We start from the raw sequence: 25,087 nt of genomic DNA, 5'->3' as shown, positions 1-25,087 counted from the left end.
AAATAAAGCTTCAAAAATGGAGGAAAAAGTGAAAGATTTGAAGGTTGTGGTGCAACTAGTGGGAGCTCATAGGTGACAATTGCTTGATTTCCTAGATAAGGCACAAAATTATTACTAGCAAGCTAAAAAATTTGTAAAGAGGCATTATAAATAAATGATGATATTTAGGACTTTAGAATATTACTTTGGCTTTATTATGATGTAATTTTAAAATTTTATTAAATAAAGTTTCAAATGAAGATTTCTTCTATCAATAATGATGATGTGGCAAATATTAGTATATTTCATGCATGCATTTGCATATCAAACATAGAACACATAATTTATAATAATCATATAATTGTGGTACCAAGGTTTAAGGATAGCTCTACCTAGCAAAAACTTCGTTCATTGATACAACACAAAGGCCAAAGCTAGATAAATGGAATAAAAAAATTCCAACAGTCTCGAGATGATAGAAAAAGCCTAAGAAAAGCTTGAAGAAGAATCAAACAAGATTCTAGAGGCTTTGAATAAGTTAAATAAGGGGAAGAATGTAGAGGAGAATACCAGTCAATAGGACCATCCATCACAAGAAGTGGTTGACCCCCTATATCCACTTGGTTTTAGTCCACCTCAGACCCAATCTATATAAGAGGTTCCACCACAATAATTCACATATCTTACATATCTTGAAATGTCATCAGCCTCTAACCCAAGGCATTACCATAGCTATGTAAATGCTATCTTTAATGAAAAGGCAATAAAACTAATCCAAGTCCTTGATCTGGATGATTTAAAAAAAAATGAGAGGGAGAAGGCAAAAGTGGTTGAATCTCTGGAAGATTCAAAGATTAGCATGTTAGAAGAAAAGTTATGGGCTATAAAAAGAATTGATTTTTATGGTTCAGTGGATGTCACTGGGCTTTGTTTAGTCCTAGATATAGTTATTCCTCTAAAATTTAAGGTTTCAAAGTTTGAAAAGTATGATGGTACAAAATATCCGAAGACCCACATTACCATGTACTATAAAAAAATGACAGCCCATGCCTATAACGAAAAGCTGCTAATACATGTTTTTCAAGATAGCCTTACAGGCTCTGTAACTAGGTGGTATGTTTAGTTAGACAAAACTCGCATTTGATTCTAAAGTGATATGGCCCATAACTTTATCAGCTAATATCGACATATCATGAACTTGACCCCTGATCATTTATCTTTACAGAACATGGAGAAAAATACAAACGAGTCATTCAAAAAATACGTCTAGAGGTGGAGGGATATAGCTCTCAGATGCAACCCTCTCTAACTAAAAAAAACCATAGTGTTATTTGTCAGTACTCTAAAATTTTTTTATTATAAAAAGATGATTGAGAATGCAATAAAAAATTTTATCAACATGATAATTTCGGATGAAATCATTGAGAATGCCATTAAGAATGGTAAGTTAAAAAGAAAAAAATCATCCGTTAAGAGAGCCCAAAAGAAAAAAAAATTAAAGCTCAAGTCGTGAGCTTTGATAAGCAACAGTTTAGGGGTTATCAATCCTACCTACAAGGGTATACTCTATATTACCATGCTATGAATAATGCTTCTTCGTACCCAGACCAACCAAACCCACAGCCATCCTACCCTCCAACTTATCAACCCTCTTTTACACTTCAAAATACCACATATAATCCCAATGTTCAACCTCATCCAAGACCTCAGACTTTTTTTACTAGTCCAATGAGTGGTTCACGAGAGCAACGAACTACTTGGAAGAAACCCGTACTCGATACAATTCTTATGACTTACACATAATTGTATCGAGAGCTTTACAATAATCACCTGATTGCTCATAGCTGATTAAAGCCACTCAAGTCACCCTACCTCAAGTAGTATGATCTTATAGCCTATTATGACTATCATTATGAAATTGCAGGCCATTTTACCAAGAATTGCACTGTCCTAAAGCATAAAATGCAATGATTATCAAGGATAAAATGATCAATTTTGATACAAAAAAATAACTACACTAAATGTTAGTGGCAATCTTTTGCCTAACCACAATGTGAATGCTCTAAGTGAGGAACATGATCATCAACTAAAAAAAAAGTGACAGAAATCAAGACTTCTCTCAGTCAGCTATTTGATGCTTTATGAAAAGCTGATATGATATAACCAGTGAGTTTATACACTTATCATGGAACATATATAGCGGGTGAAATCTGTAAGTATTATAATGGGGTATTTGGCCACTCTATCGAAGCCTATGAGCAGTTTTATTAGGAGGTATAAATGCTTATAGATTCTTATCAGATTAAATTTTATGAAGACAGATAAGGTTTAAAGGATGCTGAAATATCTATAATTGATCGACCATCGAAACTATTTTTAAGGTTGATAACAATTTACTCTGGGGATAAGCTAAAGTCGACCATAGACAAGTTCGCTTCCAGACCAGTAACTTTTAAAGTCCCTGCTCCATTCCCTTACAAGAGCAATAAAGCTGTGTCATGAAAATATGATTGTGACACAATAATCCAAGGGTAAGAGAAGAATGATTCTAAGCTTGATGCCACTAATATAACTGGTGTAAGAGGTATCACTCGAAGTAAAAGATGTTACACTCTAAAAATGTTGAAAAGGGCTAAAAGAGATAAAGCCAAAGAAAATAAAATAAAATAACCCAGAAGTGGTACCTGAAGAAGATTGTCCGAAGTTGGTGTAAAAAAAAATGTTTGTGAATTTTTAAAGCTGATAAAACATAATGAATACTCAGTGGTGGAATGGTTAAATAAGATGTCAACATAAATCTCATTATTATCATTGCTATTAAATTTAAAATCACATCGAAATGTCTTGCTGAAAATATTGAACCGGGCATATATGGCATATAATGTGTCTGTTGAATATGTGAACCACTTAGTTGGAAACCTAGTCATGCCAAATTACATTTCATTTAGTAATGATGAAATCTTTTCAGATGAAAAAAGAAGCACTAAGGTTTTACATATCACTATCAAGTGCAAGAGTCATATTATAGCCAATGTCTTCATTGATAATACTCTTCTATTAACGTCATGTCTATGTCAACTTTGGTAAGGCTATCTATTGATTACTCACATATGAAGGATAGCCAAATAGTTGTCTAAGCATTCAATGAGACCAAATGAAAAGTATTAAAAGATATAGAGATGCCCTTACAAATTAAGCCATGCACTTTCAATAAAATTTTTAAGTAATGGATATATTCTCATCTTATAGCTGTTTGTTGGAAAAGCTATAGATTCATATGGTAAGGGTTATCCCTTTTATCTTGTACTAAAAGATCAAGTTCAATGTAAAGGGTCAGTTGGTGGTAGTGTTTGAAGAAGAAGACATGCTAGTAACTCAGTCGTTGAATGCTTTATATGTGAAAGCTGCTGAAAAAATGATGGAATATTCTTATCGATCCTTTGAGTTAGTCAACTCTATAGACGAAGAACTTAAAAGCCAATAATTTTTAAAGATAATGATATGTTAGGTCATCAATAAAGGTTGGTATCCTGGAATAGGACTTGGTAAAAACTTACAGGGGATAAAGGAGCCTCCGATAATGATGGACAACAGCGAGAGGCTGGGTCTCAATTATAAAGCCAAAGACTAGAAAATTAGAAGAAGACAAGCCAATAAGACAACAATGATCATCCCATACTTGTATCAAACTTTTAGGCTTAGAAGGTTCATGAACCTAACTACAGAGGAAGATTTAGAACAAAGCATGAAAAAGGCTTTCGCTGAGTTGTCTATCCATACAATTGAAGATGAAAGTTGATATAAGAAATAAACATAGGTTCATCCTTGTCCACTAAATTATGATCTAAACAATTGGAACATTATCAATTGCTTGCTATTTTTTATACCGATTTAATGTAATTGAACATCCCAATAACTTATGCCCAAGGCCTTATGGTGGTTTTTCTTATTTGGGCCATTTATCTATTATTATTTTAATAAAAATTAGAAATGATGCATTTTCATTCATTTTTTTCTAGTGTCTTTATTTTTATTTTTTCATACATTTCGTCAACATATCCCATTTCATTCAATTTCTAGTCCTTAAATGAACATGAAGATAATCATGATAATGATCAAAGGGTGAATTTTGAAAAATCAATTAACACTGATGTACTTGATAACGAAGATGACTCTGAAGAGTATATTATCCCTCCATACCTAATGAGATTGATTGAGAAGAAAATAAATCAATTGAGCCTTATCAAGAGACAACTAAATTGGTGAATTTAGAAGATGAAGAGAACAAGAAAGATATTAAAATTAGCACGTCACTCTCATTAATAGATAGGCAATTACTAAAAAATTTACTTTGAAAATTTGTAGATGTGTTTGCTTGATTTTATCAGGATATGCCAAGGCGCAATATAGAAATAGTAGAGCATAGATTGCCTTTAAAATCATAATGTAAACCAGTCCAGCAAAAATTAAGGTGAATGAAACTTGAGATATTGCTAAAGATTAAAGAAGAGATAAAAAAATAGTTTGATGCAGGTTTTTTACAAGTGGTCACGTATCTAGAATGGGTAACCAATATTGTACCAGTTTTTAAAAAGGATAGAGAGGTGTGAATGTACATAGATTATCACAATTTGAATAAGGCTAGCCTAAAAGATAATTTTTCTTTGCCTCATATTGACACATTGGTTGATAACATGGTTAAGCATTCAATGTTCTCCTTTATGGATGGGTTCTCAGGGTATAACCAAATAAAAATGACTACAGATGATATGAAAAAGATCACTTTCATGACCATGTAAAGGATATTTTGTTACAAAGTCATGACCTTTAGTTTAAAGAATGCTGGGACAACATATCAAAGAGCCATGGTGACATTCTTTTATGTATGATGCACAAAGAGATTAAAGTGTATGTAGATGATATGATTGTAAAATCTCAAGAAGATGAAAATCATGTCACCAACCTCAGAAAGCTATTTAAGAGGTTGAAAAAGTTTCAACTCGAGTTGAACCCAGCTAAGTGTACTTTCGAGGTAATGTCAAAAAAATTACTAGGCTTTATGATCACTGAAAGAGGGATTGAAGTTAATCTAGACAAAATACAGGTCATTCAAAATTTGTCACCTCTTTGCACATTTAAAAAAGTTTAAAGTTTTTTGGGTACATTAAACTACATTTCTCGGTTCATATCTTAGCTTACCTATAAGTGTGATCCCATATTTAAGCTCCTTTGTAAGAATAACCCTAGAGAATGAAATGAGAAATGTCAAATGACGTTTGATAAAATTAAGTAATACTTGTCAAATTCTCCAGTATTGGTGTCGTCTATTCTAGAAAGACCTTTAATTTTATATCTGACTATGTACGAGAATTCAATAAGATGTATACCGGGATAGCAAGATAAGTCTAGTAAAAAAGAGAGAGCTATTTACTATCTAAGTAAAAAATTTATAAAATATAAGTCTAAGTATTTTTTTTTGGAGAAAATGTGTTGTGTATTCACTTAGACTACCAAAAGACTCAAATAATATATGCTTTATCACACCACTTGACTTATAGCAAAATTTGATCTAATTAAATATATCTTTGAGAAGCCTTCTTTGTTTGAAAAAATTACTAGATGACAAGTAATACTCTCAGAGTATGACATCATATATGTAAGCCAGAAAGCAATAAAAGGGAGTGCCATAGCTGAGTTTCTCGCAGAACATGCTACTGAAGATTATGAACCGATGACATTAAAATTTTTGAATGAAGATTTGATGACTGTTTTCCAACTGAAAAAGGAAGGGCATCAAGAGAACCACTGAAAAATGTATTTTGATGGAGCTACCAATGACTTAAAATATGAAATTGGGGTGATTTTGATTTCTCCAGAAGAACAATATTACCCTACAACAATGAGGTTGAATTTTGGTTGCACAAATAATATCGTTGAATATGAGGTATATGTCATGGGTTTGCAAGCTACTAAACACAAAAAAGTTTAAGCATTAAAAGTGTTTAGAGACTCAGCTCTAGTCTTATATTAGTTGAAAAAAGAGTGAAAAATGAGATATTTGAAACTCATTATATATCGCAAGTATATCTTAGAGTTGATCAAGCAGTTTAAAGATATTCAATTTGATCATTTACTTTAAAAGAAGAATCTAATTGCTAATGCTTTGACTACTTTAACAGTAATGGTTCGAATTAATGATAGCACCGATATTCAGTCCATCAAGCTAGATGTTAAGAATGTGCCAGCTCACTACTCTAATGTAGAATAGGAGGAAGATGAAAAACTCTGGTATTATGATGTCTTGCAATATATTAAGAATCAACAATACCCTGTCCAGGCAACTAAGAACGATAAAAGGGTCATTCAAAAACTAGCTATGAGTTTTTTCTTAGATAGAGATATTTTGTACAAAAAAAATCATGATTAAGTATTGTTAAGATGGGTAGATAAGATCGAGGCTAAAAAAATTATTGAAGAGGTACATGATGAGATATATGGGGCACATACGAATGAACATATAATGGCAAGATAAATCATGAGAGTAGGGTACTACTGGTTGATAATAAAAAGTGACTGTATTGACTATGCACAAAAATGTCATAAATACCAGATCTATGCTGACAAGATCTATGTTTCGCCATATGCTTTATATGTTTTGGCACCACTTTGGTCATTTTTTATATGAGGCATGGATGTCATTGGTTCTATTACCCTAAAGGCTTCTAATGGGCATAAGTTCATTTTTATGATAATAGATTATTTCACGAAGTGGGTAGAAGCAGCATCATTTGAAAGTGTGACACAATCTATAGTCTGTAAGTTCATAAAAAAAGAGGTCATTTACAGATATAGACTTCTAAAAAGAATCATTTCAGATAATACTAAAAATATAAATAGTAAGATGATGTAAAAAATATGTGTCTAGTATAAGATTAAATATCATAATTCAACGACATACCATCCAAAAATGAATGAGGCAATTGAGACAACAAATAAAAATATAAAAAAAATCTTTGAAAAGATGATCAACACTTATAAATTTGGTATAAGAAGTTGCCATTTACGTTACATGCATCGAACATTGGTGCATACCTCAACTAGGGCAACCCTATTTTTTTTTATTTATGGGATGAAAGTTATACTTTCAATAGAAGTAAAGATCCTATCTTTGAGGGTTTTAAATGAAGCTAAACTAGAAGAGGTTGAATGGATTTGAGAGCACTATAAGCAATTGAATTTCATTAAAAAAAATAGATTGATAGTACTGTACCATCGTCAACTATATTAAAAAAGAATGATGAGAGCTTATGATAAAAAAGTACTACCTCATTGCTTTTGAGAATGGGAGTTGGTCTTGAAAAGAATTCTCTCAAATTAGCACTATAATATAGAAAAATGGACTCTAAATTAGGAAATGCCATATGTCATGAAATAAGCTTTCTTAGGTAAAATATTGATATTATTAATATGGATGAAGATGATCTGCCTTATCCTAGAACTTCTGATGCTGTGAAAAAGTACTATGCTTAAAAAAATAAAAAAATAAAAAATAAAAAAAATAAAAAATAAAAAAATGATAAAGATGAAAAATGAAGACTCAAATCGAAAACTCCAATATGGTGATTTGAGTCAAAAAAGGTTTACCTAAGTTGAAAACCTGAAAAGGTAGCTTAGATAAGGAGAATATAACATTGAATCTAGAAATACATTGGCGAGAAGGCTAACATGTTATGAGGAGTTCTAAGTTGTTAATGCATCAGGTGGTTGAATTTTTTGAAAGGACTTCGAGATATGTTATCATGATTGTCTGATTGTTTATTTTTGGGTATTGTCCCCCTACCCATTTTTTAATTCTTTCTTTTCCATCTAGCCAAAGTTTGCTATCATTTTTGCTAATAAAAGATATTCCACTTCATTATTTGTGTTTCTTTTTTTGTTGATTATGTCATAACCATTCTTATTCTTTTCTCTTTAATACTTTACAATGGAATAAATGTATGAATGTGTTCTTACTTTTTGAAATTGAAATAATGATTGATAAATGAATGATGGCATGAAGATTTCTACATTACATTGGAAAGGTTGAGAGTGATGAAGGCAAATATGAAATGTTCAGTTTTTGATAAGGACATTGAATTTGAAAAAAGATTTCTTTAAAAAGAGAAGATGAGGGTTAAAAGAGAGGGATGATTAAAAATTACATCAATTTGGTCTTAGTACCTGAAGATTGAGGGGTTCGAAGCTTAAAAAATGAGCTTAAGAAATTTGAGTACCACAATTGAATGGGAATTAATTAACCAGTATTTGCATAACATGCATTACATTTCTAAATGTCTAGCATATAGCATATGTTGCATGCGAGAAAATCCAATGCATGAATTTAGAAAGCAGGGATATTCCAAGATCCCACATGAAGAAGATAGATGTGAAGACTTTTCGATGAAAAAGTTTCAAATTTTTGTTTGAGAAAAAGCTTGTGAGGTAAGATTTTAATCATTGAAAAAAGATATCTCTCAATATTAGGATCGATTTGTAAGACCTTCGGGCATAATCTCTTAAAATTCCTTTAGACACGATCTATCACTTCTCTGGACATGATTGTTGATGAATAATTTATTTTTCAAAGTTACGGTGCCTCTGTTTAGAAAAGTAATTTATTTTTCAAAGTTGTGGTATCTCTATTTAGAGGAGCAATTTATTTTTCAAAGTTGTAGTGCTTCTGTTTAGAGGAATAATTTATTTTTCAAAGTTATGGTACCTTTATTTAAATGAGCAATTTATTCTTTCAAAAGTTACGGTGCCTTTGTTTAAAGAAGCATTTTATTTTTTCAAAGTTGTTATGCCTCTGTCTAGATGAACCTTTTATTTTTAAAAGTCGTTGAGTCTTTGTTTAGAGGAGTTTTGTCTACTTTTTCAAAAATAAAAAAATAAAAAAATAAAAAAATAAAAAAGTGTGTTGAGTTGATTAGGTTGTCTATGTATTTATACAATCATGCTTCACAAAAAATACATAAATAGGGGAAGCTATAGATACCTCAATTTGTTTGGGGGTCTACAAGATTAATTCTGGTAATTAAAAAATAAAAATAATAAAAATGAAAAAAAGTGGTTGAATTTGTGAAAATTTGGGTTGAAAAGTTTGGGATGGATTGGAAGAGGTTGAATGAGACTAAAAGTTCATAAAGAATTAGGATTTCTATTCGGCTTTGGATTCTATCCTATAAATATAGACCTTAGCCAAGCTTTAAAAGATACACAGAGAAAACATAAGCAAAAAAAAGTTGTTTAGAAAAGCAGAAGCAATCCTATAATTTTTTAAAAATTTTTAAAAAATTTTTGGTAATTTTTTTCTAGAAAATTTTTGAATTTCTAAATTTCGACAAACTTTTTCGATGAGATTCATCTTTTTCAATGAATATTTTCCAATTTTTGGCACTGTTTCCCAATTTTCGATGAGATATTCAACCAAATTTCTAGGTTAGAAGAGAGAATAAGAGAGAAAAAAAAAGAGAAAAAATAGAAGGAAAATTTGAAAGAAAAAATAAAATTTTTTGCCTTTTATATCGTCCCAAAATGACATCGTTTTGGCATTTAAATAAATTTTAGGATCCACGCATTTTCTAGTGGGTGACCCAACCCGTGTATCAACTCGCTTCTACGACTCGTATCCCAGTCGGTTTCTGCAGTTGAGCCTAGAGGTGTAAATGATATATTAGTACTCACAAGCTACTTGAGTTCGATTCGAATAAAACTCGAATTCAGTTCGATTATTATCGAGTTGAGCTTGAGCTCACAAGCTACTTGAGTTCGATTCGAATAAAACTCGAATTCAGTTCGATTATTATCGAGTTGAGCTTGAGTTTGAGTAGCTCGACTCATCGATCAAGCTAAGTTTGATTATTCTTATACCCGGCTTGAATAGCTTGCTAGCCTAATCGAGTTTTTATATTTAAATATATTTTTATTATTTTAATTAATAAAATATCTTGAACTCGAGCATAAATAATCGATCTTTTGTTGAATATAAGAATCGAGCTTATTTTTACATGTTAATCAAGCCTAATCGAGCAAGCTCGAGTAGCTCGATTTCTACTTGAGTCGAGCTTGAGCAAGAAAAATAAAACTTGATGGAGTTCGAGTTGAGTTTCAAGCCTTGAATTTCGAATTGAGCTTGAGCTTGAACTTGATCGATTACACCCTTAGTTGAGCCGAGCCGAGCCCCCCCGAGTTGCACTTTCGAGCCACTTTTTATTTCTGAAGTTGAGCTGCGCTGAAGCTATTCAGCCGAGCTGTTCTATTTTTTTGGTATTTTTTATTTTTTATTTATGTGTTTGATTATTTTTAAGTTTTTGTAAAAAATAATAATAATAATAAGTTTTAAAAAAATAATAAAAATAAAATATTTTTCGGAGTAAATATTAATTATCCAATGATGAAATTTATAAAAATTTCAAATGGTAAATTTTTATATAATTCTTAGGTGAAAAATTTTGTCTAAATTTGTCCCAAATGGTAGAATAATTTAAATAAAGTTTCAATAACAATAATTAATATTTATTTTCAAACAAAAAAAATAAAAAATATAAAAATTTTGGAATAAATACAAATCATCCAAGGATGAGATTCTTAGAAATTTCAAATAGTAAATTCTTAAAAAATCTCTAGGTGAAAAATTTTATCTAAATTTGTTCCAAATGGTAAAATAATTTGGATGAAATTTTAATAAAAGTAATTATATTCTTTTCCAAATAAAATTTTGGTTGAAAATATATGATAATTACCCAATGATGAGATTCTTAAAAATTTCAAATGATAAATTCTTATGAAATCTTTATGTGAGAAATTTTCTCTAAATTTGTCCCAAATTGTGGAATAATTTAGATGAAATTTGAATAAAAATAATTGTCATATTATTTTCTTTTCAAAAAAAAGAAATAAAAAGAATTTCTAAATAGGTCCAAATGGTTAAAAATTTAGAAATTCAAAAAGAAAAAATATTTCTAGTTTGGTCCAAATGATGGAATAATTAGATATATTTTTTATAATAAAAATAATTAATAATTAAACCTTTTTTCGACGACGGAGCCTCTTCAAGAAAACAATGAGATTTTTGAATACTCTTGAGGTGAAAAAATATTTTTAAGAATTATATCAGATTGATGAAAGAATCTTATGAATTATTTTTAATATTTTGACATAAAAATTTAAAACCATTAGACTCAAGACCTTAGGATAAATTTAAAATAATATGGTACTATCTTTTAAATGGGCATGTGAAGTTGTTATAACATTTTTCACATGTAACCGAACTTTCGAACTCTATTATGGTTTGTAGACCGAACCTATTCTTTAAAAACCTTTAGTCAAGCTTAAGAACTCCTTAAGAAGATAAATTTCTTAGGTGGTCAATCACACCTAGATAAAAAAGATTAGTGGTGACTTTTTTTGTTAAATCTAACTATAGATTTTTGGATTTATTTGTTATGACAACTAGTATAAATTTTATTGATTTTTACTTGATAAAACTATTGTTCTGTTTGATGGGATGATCGATTTTGAAGTTTCAATTCCTGCAACTTAATATAAAACCTAGTATTCCTGAAAGCAAGTTCTAGAATAAGGCCACTATAGCGCAAAAATCCCACAAATTAATGACAAAATTATAATTACTGATCAAGTATAACGAATTTGGTAAAAAAACTTTTGTCACACTAGTTTTTTTAGAAGGAATATCAATTGCCAACAAAAACCCTCAAAGCTCTAGGTTTGGTATTTTGTAATTAACATCCCTTTCAACCATTAAACAACTGCTAAAAATCAAAATGATAGTTTCCCAAAATCAAACAAGAATATATGCAATTGGTAATAAATGAAAGAGATGAAGATGATATTTTATTTGATACAATTACAACTAATGCCACAGTAATGTGCAATTGATGGACTAAATGAGTAATAGGAGAAATTTAACATAAAAATATTTTATCGAGGTGCCACATTAAATAGTAAAATAAATGATATTTGATCTTTAAAAATTTATTAGTAAATTTATAAAAATAAATTTATATTTAAAATTTTTAAATTTAAAACAGATATATCTAGATTGTTAAAGATATATTTAAATTATATATATTTTTAAAAAGGGATCATATATCTAGATTGTTAGAGATATATCTAAATTATATTTTTTTAATTTAAAAAAAGATATATAGATGGTTTAATAATTCATTTTAAAAAAGAAATAATAAAATTATTGATTTTATTCTAAATATATTTGAAAAAAGTGAATTTAGGATAAATTTTATCTGATTTAAATTAAAATAAAACTCTTAAAATACTAAAATAAATCTAATTTTTAAACTTTCAAATATTTTTTAAAATGAAATAATTATTGAATGGGATTATTTAGTTAAAAATTTAAATTCAATTATTATTGTACATGTCAAAAATATAGGTTATTCATGTAAGCATTCATGTGACATATCTTATCATACATTAATGTATTTTGTAATTATTATCTTACATGTAAAAAATATAAGTTATTCATATAAACATTCACGTGACATACCTTATCAGATATTAATGTATTCTGAAATATAATATATATTATATTTAATAGTAATTTTAATATTATCTTATCATATATTATCATTATAATCTTATATATCAAATACATTTTTAAACTCCTTTTGTATATTAAAAGAATAAAGCAAGATAAATTACGGATACGTAATTTGTCCTATTTAATTTTAAATTTTAAAGAGGATAATGTAATTGATTAACTCATCAAACTTGTAAAAATAATAATTAAAATTTTTGCTGATGTGATGTAAAAATATAAGTAAGTTTTTTCAAATTTTTTCAAATAAACTTTTATTTCTTTTATATCCAATAAATTTTTACTTCAAAAAAATCTTATTTTATGATTTAAGACTTAGATAGATGTTATGTTTAAATAAAAATGTCACTGTATTACATGATTTTAATATCTTTGCTCATCGATCAATTGACATTTTTGCACACATGGATCAAATGTAACATTTACAGTGTGATAGAATTTGGTTGAGTGAAGAAAAATTTTTCCTGAGACATGTTTAATCAATGATTCAATTTCTTTAAGTAAGAAATATTGCGTATTTATTAAAAATGCAAAAGCTGACGATCTGACTATGAGCGCAACTAACATTAAAAGTCGTGTGTTGTAAATATCTTTTTAAGTTTTTATTAACATAAAATCATATTTAAGATAAAAATATATAAAATATGAATATAATTAAAATTTTGAATTTTTTCTTTTAAAAAATTAAGAAAATTGAAAATTTTTTTCAAGCTTTTTAAGTGAAAGAAACTAAAATTACTTTGTCCACACTTTTAACAAATTAAATCGATTTTATTGGATTTTTTAATTAAAAATTCCTTTCAATTTTAATAATTCACAATTTATTTTTCAGGTAAAACTTCTTTTCAATCAAACGATAAAAAAAAAAAAAAAAGTATCAAATCTATAGTTTGAAAATGGGAGCCGAGGTTAAGGAATTTGAAGTTTAAGATGAACAGGATACCTGCTTGGATACATCTTAAGAATGTTCCATTGGAGCTGTATACTAAGAAAGGGCTAAGCTATACAGCCAGTGCATTAGGCATTCCACTATACATGGATAAAATTACAGCAAACTTTGAAGGGCTTGCTTATGCAAAAATCTGTGTGGAAATTGAGGTTAATGTGGATATACCTAGGTACATTGATGTGGTACTCCAATATGGCACACTGGCTTCTATCTAAGCGGAAGTCTCATGGCATCCTCCAAAATGCCAGCACTGCAAAGTTTTTGGGCATTCAGACAAATCATGTATGAATAGGCCTATGGTAGCAGAAGCTAGGGTGTGGCAGCCAAAGAAATCTAAGGAGCAACGAGCTAAGGAAGTGAAGGAAGCTGTGCCAGAGGCTAATTCTAAGAATGTTAAGCTGCAAGTTGAACCGATGCAAGTAGCAAAGTCAGGGCCAGAGAGTACTTCTGAGAGAGGCAAGCTGCGAGTTGAATCAATGCAGTTAGCAAAGTGAGGATCCATAAATAGATTTGCTATACTAGAAGCAGTAATTGAGAAGGACGGGAGTGCTGATATGAATCTGGAATTGGCTGTGCCTAAGGCTAGCAAGACGAGAGAGGAAGGAATTATTCCTAATTCACTTAAGAAAGTAAAGGCGACAGCAGCAGGAGTTGCAGATTTGATGAAACAGTTGAAGAATAAGAAAAAGGGTCCTATTGATAAAGGGAAAAACTAACGCGTTAGGGTGGAACACTCTATTCTAGGAGGTCATTCATCCTTTCCCTTTTCATCCTGAATGTGCTTAGCTGGAATGTCAGAGGACTAAATGATCCTCTGAAACAAAGAGAGGATGTAGGTAGGATCAGAAGAGAAAAAGTAGAGATGGCTTGTTTGTTATAAACAAGAGTGAAGCAACAAAACATGCAGAAAGTTCTGAACAATAACTTTGTTGGCTGGGCCATTCATCATAACTATGCCACTGCTTATAATGGAAGAATATGGATGATATGGAAGGATGAGTTAACAATTGATTTAGTCGATACAACTGACCCAAGCATTACATGTAGCATTTTACATGGCACTCATAAGCTATACTTCACAGCTATATAAATGTGTAATAGTGAGGATGAAAGGAAAAGACTATGGATGCACTTGATTTCTCTCAAAAGTATTCTAGAAAGCTTTCCATGGATGTTGGCTGGAGATGTTAATGTTGTGGCTCACTCTTCGGAGAGTCCAAATATCTAGCTCCAGTACAAAAGCTTTTCAAGAATGCTTGTAGAAACTGACTGTTCTAGATCATCTTTATACAGGGCCTCTTTTTACTTGAAGCAATCATACATTGTCAGGGAAATTGGATAGAGGACTAATCAATGATATATGGCTCACGCAAATACCAAATTCAGAAGTTGAATTCCTCCTCCCTGAAGTATCTGACCATTGCCCAGCTCTTATAAAGTTGACTACATTGAGACAATCACCACAAAAACCAGTTATGTTCTTCCATTTTTGGGTAAAGCACCCTGAGTTCTTAAAGCTAGTGGAGGAATCTTGGACTGTACCAGTGAGTGGTAAACTTATGGTTGTATTGCAAAAGAAATTAAAGAGGCCGAAGCCAATGCTAAGGAATTTCAACTTCACTCAATACGGAGATCTAACAAAGAAGGTAAGAATGAAAAAAGAAGAGTTAGCAGCAGCACAACTTGCAACTTTAATGCAATCACCTAAGGCTGATGCAGAGAATGAGAGGAAACTGTCCTTGGAACTCTTTGAACTGTTGAAAGCAGAGGAAAGCTTAGGGAGACAGAAGTCAAAAATTAGATGGGTGCAAGAAGAAGACCAAAATACAAGTTTCTTTCACAAAATAGTGGCAGCAAGGCAGAGGAGAAGCAATTATAGGTACTGCATGACAGTAATGGAAATAGGTTGGATACTTCTCACAGATATCAGATGAGGCTGTGGGATTTTTTAAGCAGTTGATGGGCACAACTGATGCTAATGTTGAAGGCTGCAAGAAAGAATTGTGGACTGACTTACTCCAGGTATCCTTGACGGACAAGCAACGGACAGCAATATCACAAAATGTTACAAGGGAAGAAATTAAGGAAGCTATTTTTACTTAACATAGTGATAAAGCGCCGGGTTCTGATGGTTTCAATGCCCATTTCTTCAAGTCTACATGGAGTATAGTAGGGGAGGATGTCATTGTAGCTGTATCATATTTCTTTCAAACTAACGATATGCTACCTGCTTTCAACTCTACAATAATAACTTTGGTACTAAAAAGCCCATCTCCAGCTAGCATTTCTGATTATAGACCAACATTTTGCTGTACTATTATTTACAAGAGTATAACAAGGATACTGGCTACCAGAATGCAACAATTTATGCCAACCCTAATCAGTAACAGTCAAAGTGGCTTTATAAAGGGGCGAAACATAATAGACAATGTATTTATGGCGCAGGAATTGGTGAGAGGTTATAGTAGAGCTACCATGTCTCCAAGGTGTGCCATTAAAATTGATTTAAAGAAAGCATTTGACTCTTTAAGTTGCGAATTTTTAATCTCAGTTTTAGAGGCAATAGGATTTCCAAAAAGGTTCGTTGGTCGGATAAAAAGCTGTCTCACTTCACCAATGTTTTCTTTATCAATCAATGGAGGCTTGATGGGATATTAAGGGGGCAAGAGGAGTAAGGCAGGGGGATCCTATGTCACCATACTTATTTGTTATTGCTATGAATGTTTTGGACAGGTTACTGGATAGTGCTGCATCCTATGGCATTTTTTCTTACCATCCTAAATGCAAGAAGGTGAACTTGACACACTTGTGTTTCGCTGATGATCTCCTTATCTTCATAAAAGGGAAGTTGGATTCTATTAAGGAAATTCAAGTCATACTAAAGCAGTTTTATACTTATTCTGGACTACAACTAAATAGTGCAAAGAGTGAGTATACAGGGATTCCAGGAACTGAGCTTGAAGAAATCCTAAAAGTCGCGGGGTTCAAGATGGGAAAACTTCCTGTTAGATATCTTGGGATTCCACTGGTGCCGCGAAGGCTTACTATGACAGATTGTATGCCACTAATTGAGAGGATCATAGCAAGAATTCATAGCTGGACAGTAAGACATTTGTCTTAGGCAGGTAGATTATAATTGATCTAATCTGTCTTTTTTAGTATTCATAACTACTGGTGCAAGCATTTTGTTCTTTCAAAAAAAGTAATCAAAAGGGTCAACTAGCTCTGTTCAGCATTTTTCTGGAAAAGCCAATCAAGCACAGCAAAGGAAGCCCGAGTACGATGATAAGCAATATGTAAACCAAAGTCAGAAGGAGGGTTGGGATTGAGAGATGTTGGTGCGTGGAACAAAGCCTGCATGATTAGGCTTCTATAGTCTATCTTTACACAAGCAGGCTTTGCGTGGATACACATATGTGTTAAAGGGAAGAAACATTTGGGAAATTCCAGAAACTCAAAGTCATAGCTGGTGTACGAGGAAGTTGCTTCAGATAAGAAGTTTTGCAAGCAAATTTCTGACACAAGCAGATACTGGAATAGTTTGGAATAATAAAGGTTCTAGCTACTCGACTGCAAGTGTGTGGGAAGAAATAAGAGAATGGCAAATGAAAGGAAATTGGCATAAGCTTGTCTGGTGTAAATTTCACATACTAAAGTATGCTGTAATTACTTGGGTGGCTACTCTTGATAGGCTCTCAACAAAAGATCGACTAGTTTCTCCGGGAATTCACACTGATGGGGATTGTGTACTCTGTAAGCAAGAGAAGGAGACTAGGGACCACATTTTTTTTAATTGTAGATACTCTAAGAGGGTATGCAACAGGTACTGCACCTGTGTAATTTACAGAAAGAAGCTGAGGGACGGGAAAATAAGCTAGAGAGGGCAGTTAGTAGACTACGAGGGAAAGCTTTGGTCTCAGTCATACTACGACTGGCGTGGGAGGCGTACATATACTGGATTTGGGCAGAAAAGAATGCACGTATATACAAGTCAGTGGAGCTCACAGGGGAGCAATATTAAAAAAAATCAAAGATGTGATTAGATTACGATTGATTGGCCTAAAAAATATAGCTTATGATCGTGTTAACAAAGAACCATGTGAGAGCTGGGAGTTAAGTAGGGACTCATTTGGTGGTGTAAAAAGTTTTACAGTATGTAATTGTTGGTTGGTAGTAGTTCTAACGCTTCTTGGATAATGAATAAAAATTACTTATCCAAAAAATTAAAAAAAAAAAGTATCAAATGTAGGGTTTAGGAAGGGTTAGCGAAAGAGGGAAAACAGGAAATGGAAGGCTGGGACACCCGAATACGAAGTCGACGCTGACCCAGATCCCGATACTGACGACGAAGGCGGGCCCCAGAGACGGAGCTGTATGGACTCAGAGGCTGAAAGAATAGTACAGGGCTCTGATCGCCTACACCCAAATGAACAAATGCAACGACAACGATTGATTCCAGCCAATCCCGAAGGGACATGTTGGACCGGCAAGTGCTGGTCCGTCCATAACCTCCTCAAGTATGAGTTCGATCTCCAGTTTGATATACCCGTTACTTATCCGGCCACTGCTCCCGAACTTGAGTTGCCCCAACTCGATGGCAAGACTCAGAAGGTGAAATTTGATTTTGGTTTTGGTTTCTCTTTTTTGTTATTTGCTTGGTTTGGTAACTATTTGTTTGATTTTCCTTTTGACAGATGTATAGAGGAGGTAAGATTTGTTTGACCGTGCATTTCAAGCCACTTTGGGCAAAAGATTGGTATGCTGAATTTTAGGTTTTGTTTTGTGATTGTTGATTGGTTTCATCTGTTGAATTTTAATTTCTATTGATCTATTTCGGAATCGAGGAAATTAGTGTTGTAGAAGGTATGGAGGAATTTTAATTTAACTTGGTATTTTATCTGCTTGTAGTTTGCAATTACTAATCTAGCTGCTGGGTTTTGACGGGAAATGGCATCGATTAAGATGTATGGATGTACTTAAGAGCAAAATGTGACCTTTGATCAAGTAGAGAAGGTTTACATGACATTGGCTTGAAAGTATTCATAATCTTTGTAGGAAAAATTCCATTTGAAGTATAACAATCATCCTTTAAATTTACATTGTTGAATGAGCAAATTATTTGTGCCACTTTCAACATTTGTCCGATGCAGGCAAATAATTAACAGTGATAGTTCTTGGTAATGCAACCTACTGGGTAGCAGCAAAGCTAGGTTGAGTTGGATTAAAACCGTTGAGGAAATAGTAGCTGAAGTTAGATGGAAAGCTAGATGAAGATATAGAAGGCAATGCTGATCAAGCCATGACGAGTAAGTGTTAAAAGAGGGATTTTAATGGGTTAGTATTATGCAACATTTACGTCAGGCAGCCATTTTAAAAAATTCCAGTGTAGTTTTTTGTAATGGTGTGGCATGCTTCATACTTATTTAACTAAATTATTAGGTGGTAATCATGGAATGAGAAATGGAAGTTCAAGGATCTCATTGCTCAACCTTTTAGATTACCTAGAATTCAACAATAGACTAAAGATAATTGGTGTCGTATCTTTTGACTTCCGTGCATATTCTCATTGTTTCTACTGTAATTGTTGCTCAATGGTTCTTTCTTCTCTGATCTTGTTGTGCAGTCCTAGGTTTGGTATAGCACATGAACTTTGTTTGGGTCTTGCTCCATGGCTTGCTGCAGAGATTCCCATTCTTATGGATTCTGTTATGATCGAGCATAAGGACAATGCGGCCTCATCTAATGAGTCCTAGTATTTTCTGATGTTAAAGTTGTGTACTCGGAGTTTCAGAAATAAAAGCTCAGGCATAATTATACAGTGTACAGGATGTCTCTTGAAAGTGTCAAAATTTCTGTCCTACAATCAGATAGATAATGTTGAAACTTCTTGACCTCTTACTTTTGAAATGCAAATAGGATCAATTATTATTTTTAAATACATTTGTCAAGATTGTGCGCAAAGGCTTATGTCTAGCTCCTCCCTCTACCTTTCCAATCCTAGGGAATTATGGTCCTATTGCAATTACATAGTAAACGTGCATGAGACCGAGTTTTAAGTGCTCTATCTTCTCTAATGGTCTCTTTGCTCTGTGGCTGAATTTTGCCAATGCTGTAAGCATTCCTTAGCACAAGAAAAATGCAGAAACTTTGTTGCTTTCGAGGAGGCACAAACGCAGATTTGGTAATTGATAATTCGTGGCGCTAAACTTTCCTCGGCTGGAAACTACTCAAAAATTTGCACCAGGTTGAAGACAAAAAAAAAAAAAAAAAGTGGTAAGTCTATGAGCTTCATCAATTAATCATTTTCACACATTAAAACAAAAAAAACTGTTCACAATCATTTTACAGCCTTATTTCCATTAATTACTTATACTATTACAAGAATTGGAAATTGTTTCCGTACACAGACTATTAATTAGAACCTTATATGTTTTTATTTATATTATATTTGAATAAATAAACAACTTTATATGTTTTTATTTATAATTTTATATAGAAACGTAAAACTCTTTTATCAATGAAAATGGACATATATGTTATTATAATTTTAAATTATTATTTTAAATATGTTTCGCTATAAATATTAATAGGACATAAAAATAACTAACCATTATTGAAAATATTTCATATTTTTGTTGAATAATCTAAAATATTTCATATTAGGTTAGAAGAACTAAATGATAATAAATAGCTATGATCGGTCTTACAAAACCCCTGCTCAAGACTCGGTCTGTTAGATTCAAAAGGCCTTTTTTTAAAAAAAAAAATTTAAAAACATATTCAAGAATATTCTATGGAGCATTGTCAAAAGATACTTGAATGAGAGGCAATTAAAAGAGGAGAATGAAGTCGGACATATCAAGAGCATGACCAGATTTTCTGATATGTATTCTACTTCAGCGCAATGAGCTGCTGGCAACATTCTCTTTCCTGACCTCTGGTGATCCGATGTAAATATGGGCAATGTGAGCTATTTTTGGCCAGTCCTTATCTATATTTTTCTTGCAATGCTCTTCAAGCCTTGGACATTCTTGAATGGAAAGACGTTGGAGGTTGCTCAGGCACTGAAGACCATCTGGAAGTGATGTCATATTGGGACAATCTGATATCGCCAAAGATCTAAGAAGTGAAAGGTATGCAATCCACTCTGGCAACACATTTAAACCAGTACAACCATGGATTTCCAGATTTTGCAGAGTCGTGACATGTTTAATACTTTCAGGCAGAGATGACAGCTCTGGACAGCATAAAATGCACAAACTCCTCAGCATGGAAAGGTCATGCCAGTCAGTTGGCAAAGACACCAGACTTGGACAGTACATAATCGTTAAGTGTTCAAGAGAACTAAGATGTTGCAGTCCTATTGGTAATGATCTTATGTTACTGCAGTTCTCAATGGACAAATATTTAAGGGAGATTAGCCCATCTATGCTCTGGGGTAAAGCTGAAAGGCTATGACATTCACTGATCTCCAGAGACTGCAGGCAGGTGAGGTTTTCCAATTGCGGTGGCAAAGATAAGAGCTCCTCACACCAACAAATTGTCAATGATTTTAGAGAGACAAGGTTCCCCAAACTAGAAGGGATGCAGCGTAGATTGGGACAAGAGCTGATAGTTAGAGACATGAGATGAACATTGTTTTGAAGCAAGTTATCCAATATACTCAACTGTCCGGTGAAAACATCAATAATGAGGACAGAAAGTGAGGTTATATTTACTGCTGACCTTAGTATCGTTTCGTGGCAGTTATGCAACTCCAAATGCCTAAGAGATGAAAATTTTGGCATAATCATCAACTTAGGACATTTATTGATGGTTAATTTGACAAGTGAGGGGAATTCTTCACCTCCACTTATACTCCACCAGCGTTCCAAATTGGGGAAGTCTATGAGAGTAAGCTCCTTTAAAGATCCAAACAATATCCTACTGTCTTCCCCATAAAACTGACTGCCAATATTCTTCACAGCATCCATTCCACGCATGTGGATAATCTCTAGGAATGGAAGTTTACCTAGAGTAGGGAGATTTTCACATCTTTTGCAGTTGATCAAGTCCAATTTTGTTAAGCCAGGAAGTCTGAGAGTACTCATCCATCTTGGAAAGCAAATTCCTGGATATCCTTTTAAGGTCAAACTTTTGAGTTTTGGGGGTGGTTGAAGACACTCGAGCACAATCTCTCCCATTTTGCAAAGAGAATCATTGTTCATGTTCAAGTTCAAACCTTCATGATCATCTCCCCATGACAACTCCAAAGAATGAAGGTTTTTCTCTTTTAAGTTTGCATTAGCTACAAATGATTTCTTCACATTTTCCAGTTTTCTAATTGTCAGCTCACCTTTTAGCTGCAGTCGCTTCAGCTCTCCGAGATCAGCATTCTCCCTGAGATTATTAGTCTCATGTGCAACAATGAACAATGGCAATGTCTGAAGATGAATAAGTTTAAAAATACCAGCTGGCAAGCGAGTTAATCTTTCACAACCATTTATTATAAGATGTCTCAGTTTGCCCAGTCGTGCCAACCCCCTTGGTAGGTCAATGAGATCAGCGCAACCTAATAGGTTCAGCACCTGCAAGTTATGAAGGCTGCATATGCTTTCCGGTAATATTTCCATCAAGGTGTTTGAAAGGTTGAGGTACCTCAAATATTTCAAGGAAGAAATTGTACTTTGAACCCTTTTGATGCCACAATTACCCAAATCCAGGGCTCGCAGATACCTAAAACTTGAAAACAACTTGGTTGGGATTTCACCAAGGTCACCTTTTGGATATAATAAAATGAGAGTTCGCAATTTCTTAGCCTCGTACAAGGCTTCTGGAATAGTACAGGACCCAGAATCGCAGACCACAGACACGTAGCGAAGTTTAGCCAAATTTCTTGACATGCACCCATGTTCGAATACAAAGTACTCTTCTCCTGCAACAGATTTTGCAAGATCATGAATAAGATCATGAATTTTGCATTCTGTTACATCACCGACATCATTTTTCTTCACATCTTCAAAGAAAAGCATCCACATTAAGTCATTGAAGTATTCGTTTCCTATATCATCTAGAGATTTTCTTTCTTCAGTCGGTTGAATGAGGCCTTCTGCTATCCAAAGATGAATTAACATATCTCTCTTGATGACATAATTTTTAGGAAATATAGAGCAATACATAAAGCATCCTTTCAGATTTGATGGCAAATGACTATAACTCAGCCTTAGGACCGGCAATATCCCATTTTCTTTTTCACATACATTCCATAGATCACTCTCCTGCACAGATAGCCACTCCTCTGGCTCCCTTTTGAAGCGCATTAGACTACCCAGGGTCTTTGCAGCTAGAGGGACTCCCCCGCACTTCTTCACTATTTGTTTCCCAATTTGGACCAAGTACGGATAATCCTCTTGGCCGTGAGCAAAGGCACGTTGCTTGAACAAAGCCCAACAATCATCATCAGACAGACCCTTAAGATGGTGAGAAGACGCTGTTCCAATTATTCCTGCAACCTTTGCACTTCTTGTTGTTACTATGACCTTGCTTCCGTATGCTCCAAACTTTAGCAAAATTTTAAGCTTATCCCATTCATCCTCATCCTCGTTCCATACATCATCCAATACAAGCAAATATCTTCTCTCAAACAATAAATCTCGTAGTTGAAACTGAAGAACATCCATTCCCAAAAGATCATCACATCTTCCCCTAGTTGCAGATTCTATCATCAAGTTAACAATCTTTCTTACACTGAAATCATCATTAACACATACCCACATCCTCAGCTCAAAATTTCTCATCACCCTCTCATCATTATAGACTGTTTGAGCAAGAGTGGTTTTACCAATGCCCCCTAAACCAACCATTGGAATAATTGAGACAACTCTGGTAGTACTGTTAGAACTTCTCTCAGTATTTAACAGTAACATCTCTATTATCTTTTCTTTATCTTCCTCCCTTCCGATGACTTCAGATTCAATCACAAAAGACCCAGTCTCTCTTTTCTGTCCACGTTTCATATCTTTATCACCAACTTTTTGCTTGAGGTTGAAAAAGGACCTTTCTTCCAATAACACGTCTAGTCTCTCCCTTATTTGTGTTAATTCAGGCAATTTTCTGAGGTATGTTATAAAAGGTTTCAAAGAGGGGACGATGTTGCTCATCTGCTCAGTAAAACTATTGTCAATTTCTTGCAGCATAGCCTCTAGGCTAAACTCTTCAAGCAAGTCATCAGCATCATAAGCTACCTCTTTAAGCTCAGATAACCACAAATTCAAAGCTTTATCAGTAGCTTGCCGCTCTTTTGCGTCTTCAAGTACAGCTTGGATCATCCGCAACGCACGTTGGAGCTTCTGGATCTCATCCTTGAATCCACAACGATCAGCAACCTCTCTCAAAACCCGAGAGGCTAGCTTTTCAAACACCACCTGCAACAGAGGGCTCAAAACTATCTCAGCCATACTGCTGCCTCAAAGAAGTCAAGAACCACAGCTCCTTCCTTCTTGCCCTTCACACCGCTGGTCAAGCCAGGTTTCAAGTTCCTAGTGGTATAATGGTCGTAATTTGCTTTCCTCTGACTAAGGAAGCTGAATTTTCTCCCAGATTCTCATTATCAAAAAGAAAAAAACATCTCGGTCACTTCAGCTGGAATCCCGGTCAATCCTTTTCATAGGTTCTCTACGTGTCAAAACATTATTGAAAATCCATTTTTAAGTTTAAAACACGTTAAATTGACAGGACAGCCCTTTGACTTTGAACGGTGCAACGTTGAAGTTTAAGGCTTCGTTTACACGATATTGATAATGACAATTGTGAGATTAATTTTAATGACATTAAAAAAAATAGTGAAAAGAGTACATGATTGAATTTAAGATCAGTAGGGAAAATTTATACTGAAATGAAAAATAATTATTAAAAATATTAAATTAAAATTTATATATAATATAAATTTTTAATATGTTTTTTTTATATGAGGGATTAATTTGTATTAATACAAAATTAAAAGGTGTTAATTTTTTTATTATTTTTTTTAATAAATTTAACAGATAAGAGAGATAAATTAAAAATTTTAAATTTTAAATTTATTAAAATTAATAATTAAAAAAATTATGAAAATTTTTTGATGTAATTTGAATCTTTCATTTTATATTTATGAATTAATAATTAATTGGTTTTGATTTTCCCTTTTGTTAATTGCCCGGTGATTATTTATTTGATTTTTCTTTTGACAGATTTATAAAGGAGGGAAGAATTGTTTGACCGTGCATTTCAAGCCACTTTGGCCAAAAAATTAGTATGCTAAATTTTAGGGTTTCTTTTGTGAATGTTAATGGTTTTTATCCATTGCATTTTGAATTTTATTTTCTATTGATCTATTTCTGTACAGAGGAAATTAGGGATATAGAAAGTGTAGAGGAATTTTAATTTAACTTGGTTTTTCATTTGCTTGTAGCTTGTAAATGGCATTGGAAGCCACTTGAATTAAGAGTTATGGGATGTCTTTATGAGCAAAATGTGACGTTTGATCAAGTAGAGGAGGTTTACATGGCATTGCCTTGAAAGTATTC

The 25,087-nt window shown here is 32.9% G+C and overlaps 3 protein-coding genes across 9 annotated transcripts; 2 read left to right on the top strand and 1 right to left on the bottom strand.

Moving 5' to 3' along the window:
• The first annotated feature begins 15,764 nt into the window (after window positions 1-15,764).
• On the top strand, window positions 15,765-17,741 carry LOC149520567 (uncharacterized). The gene is made up of 7 exons (XM_089747284.1): window positions 15,765-16,030; window positions 16,096-16,215; window positions 16,278-16,647; window positions 16,778-16,840; window positions 16,940-17,290; window positions 17,392-17,524; window positions 17,617-17,741. The coding sequence occupies exons 1-7, from the start codon at window positions 15,765-15,767 to the stop codon at window positions 17,739-17,741; spliced, it is 1,428 nt and encodes a 475-aa protein (XP_089603410.1).
• Window positions 17,387-25,053, top strand: LOC111312495 (ubiquitin-fold modifier-conjugating enzyme 1-like). Of its 7 annotated transcripts, none has more exons than XR_016345601.1 (4): window positions 17,387-18,155; window positions 18,239-18,300; window positions 18,695-18,850; window positions 24,752-25,053. XR_016345601.1 is itself a non-coding variant. In XM_089766494.1 (3 exons), exons 1-3 carry the CDS (start codon window positions 17,919-17,921, stop codon window positions 19,182-19,184), a joined length of 267 nt encoding a protein of 88 aa, XP_089622620.1. In that variant the 5' UTR covers window positions 17,387-17,918; the 3' UTR covers window positions 19,185-19,482. The 7 variants fall into 7 exon arrangements, 2 of the variants coding, with proteins under 2 accessions (XP_089622620.1, XP_089622612.1); XR_016345602.1 differs by lacking the exon at window positions 24,752-25,053 and adding an exon at window positions 19,168-19,482 and having other exon boundaries at window positions 18,695-18,878; XR_002692893.2 differs by lacking the exon at window positions 24,752-25,053 and adding an exon at window positions 19,168-19,482 and having other exon boundaries at window positions 17,388-18,155; window positions 18,453-18,850.
• LOC111312494 (putative disease resistance protein RGA3) lies at window positions 20,209-24,298 on the bottom strand. Its single transcript, XM_022912801.2, has one exon. It carries the CDS (start codon window positions 23,978-23,980, stop codon window positions 20,441-20,443), a length of 3,540 nt encoding a protein of 1,179 aa, XP_022768536.2. The 5' UTR covers window positions 23,981-24,298; the 3' UTR covers window positions 20,209-20,440.
• Window positions 25,054-25,087: the final 34 nt, after the last annotated feature.

Source organism: Durio zibethinus, chromosome 1 (assembly GCF_047325235.1).
Source record: "Durio zibethinus cultivar Kanyao isolate XHJ-2024 chromosome 1, ASM4732523v1, whole genome shotgun sequence".
In the NCBI taxonomy this organism is placed as follows: Eukaryota; Viridiplantae; Streptophyta; class Magnoliopsida; order Malvales; family Malvaceae; genus Durio; species Durio zibethinus.
The sequence above is the reverse complement of the archived record's forward strand: the minus strand, read 5'-3'. Positions and strand labels throughout refer to the sequence as shown.

What these genes read in the sequence shown, in the direction of transcription:
- LOC149520567 (XM_089747284.1), top strand. Translation starts at nt 15,765, where the DNA reads ATGCTACCTGCTTTCAACTCTACAATAATAACTTTGGTACTAAAAAGC. An exon ending in AGTACGATGATAAGCAATAT is followed by an intron (nt 16,841 to 16,939) that starts GTAAACCAAAGT and finishes TTACACAAGCAG; the next exon opens with GCTTTGCGTGGATACACATA. An exon ending in TTGGGCAGAAAAGAATGCAC is followed by an intron (nt 17,525 to 17,616) that starts GTATATACAAGT and finishes TAAAAAATATAG; the next exon opens with CTTATGATCGTGTTAACAAA.
- LOC111312495 (XM_089766486.1), top strand. Translation starts at nt 17,919, where the DNA reads ATGGACTCAGAGGCTGAAAGAATAGTACAGGGCTCTGATCGCCTACAC. An exon ending in TCGATGGCAAGACTCAGAAG is followed by an intron (nt 18,156 to 18,238) that starts GTGAAATTTGAT and finishes TCCTTTTGACAG; the next exon opens with ATGTATAGAGGAGGTAAGAT. An exon ending in CCACTTTGGGCAAAAGATTG is followed by an intron (nt 18,301 to 19,167) that starts GTATGCTGAATT and finishes CTTGTTGTGCAG; the next exon opens with TCCTAGGTTTGGTATAGCAC.
- LOC111312494 (XM_022912801.2), bottom strand. Translation starts at nt 23,980, where the DNA reads ATGGCTGAGATAGTTTTGAGCCCTCTGTTGCAGGTGGTGTTTGAAAAG.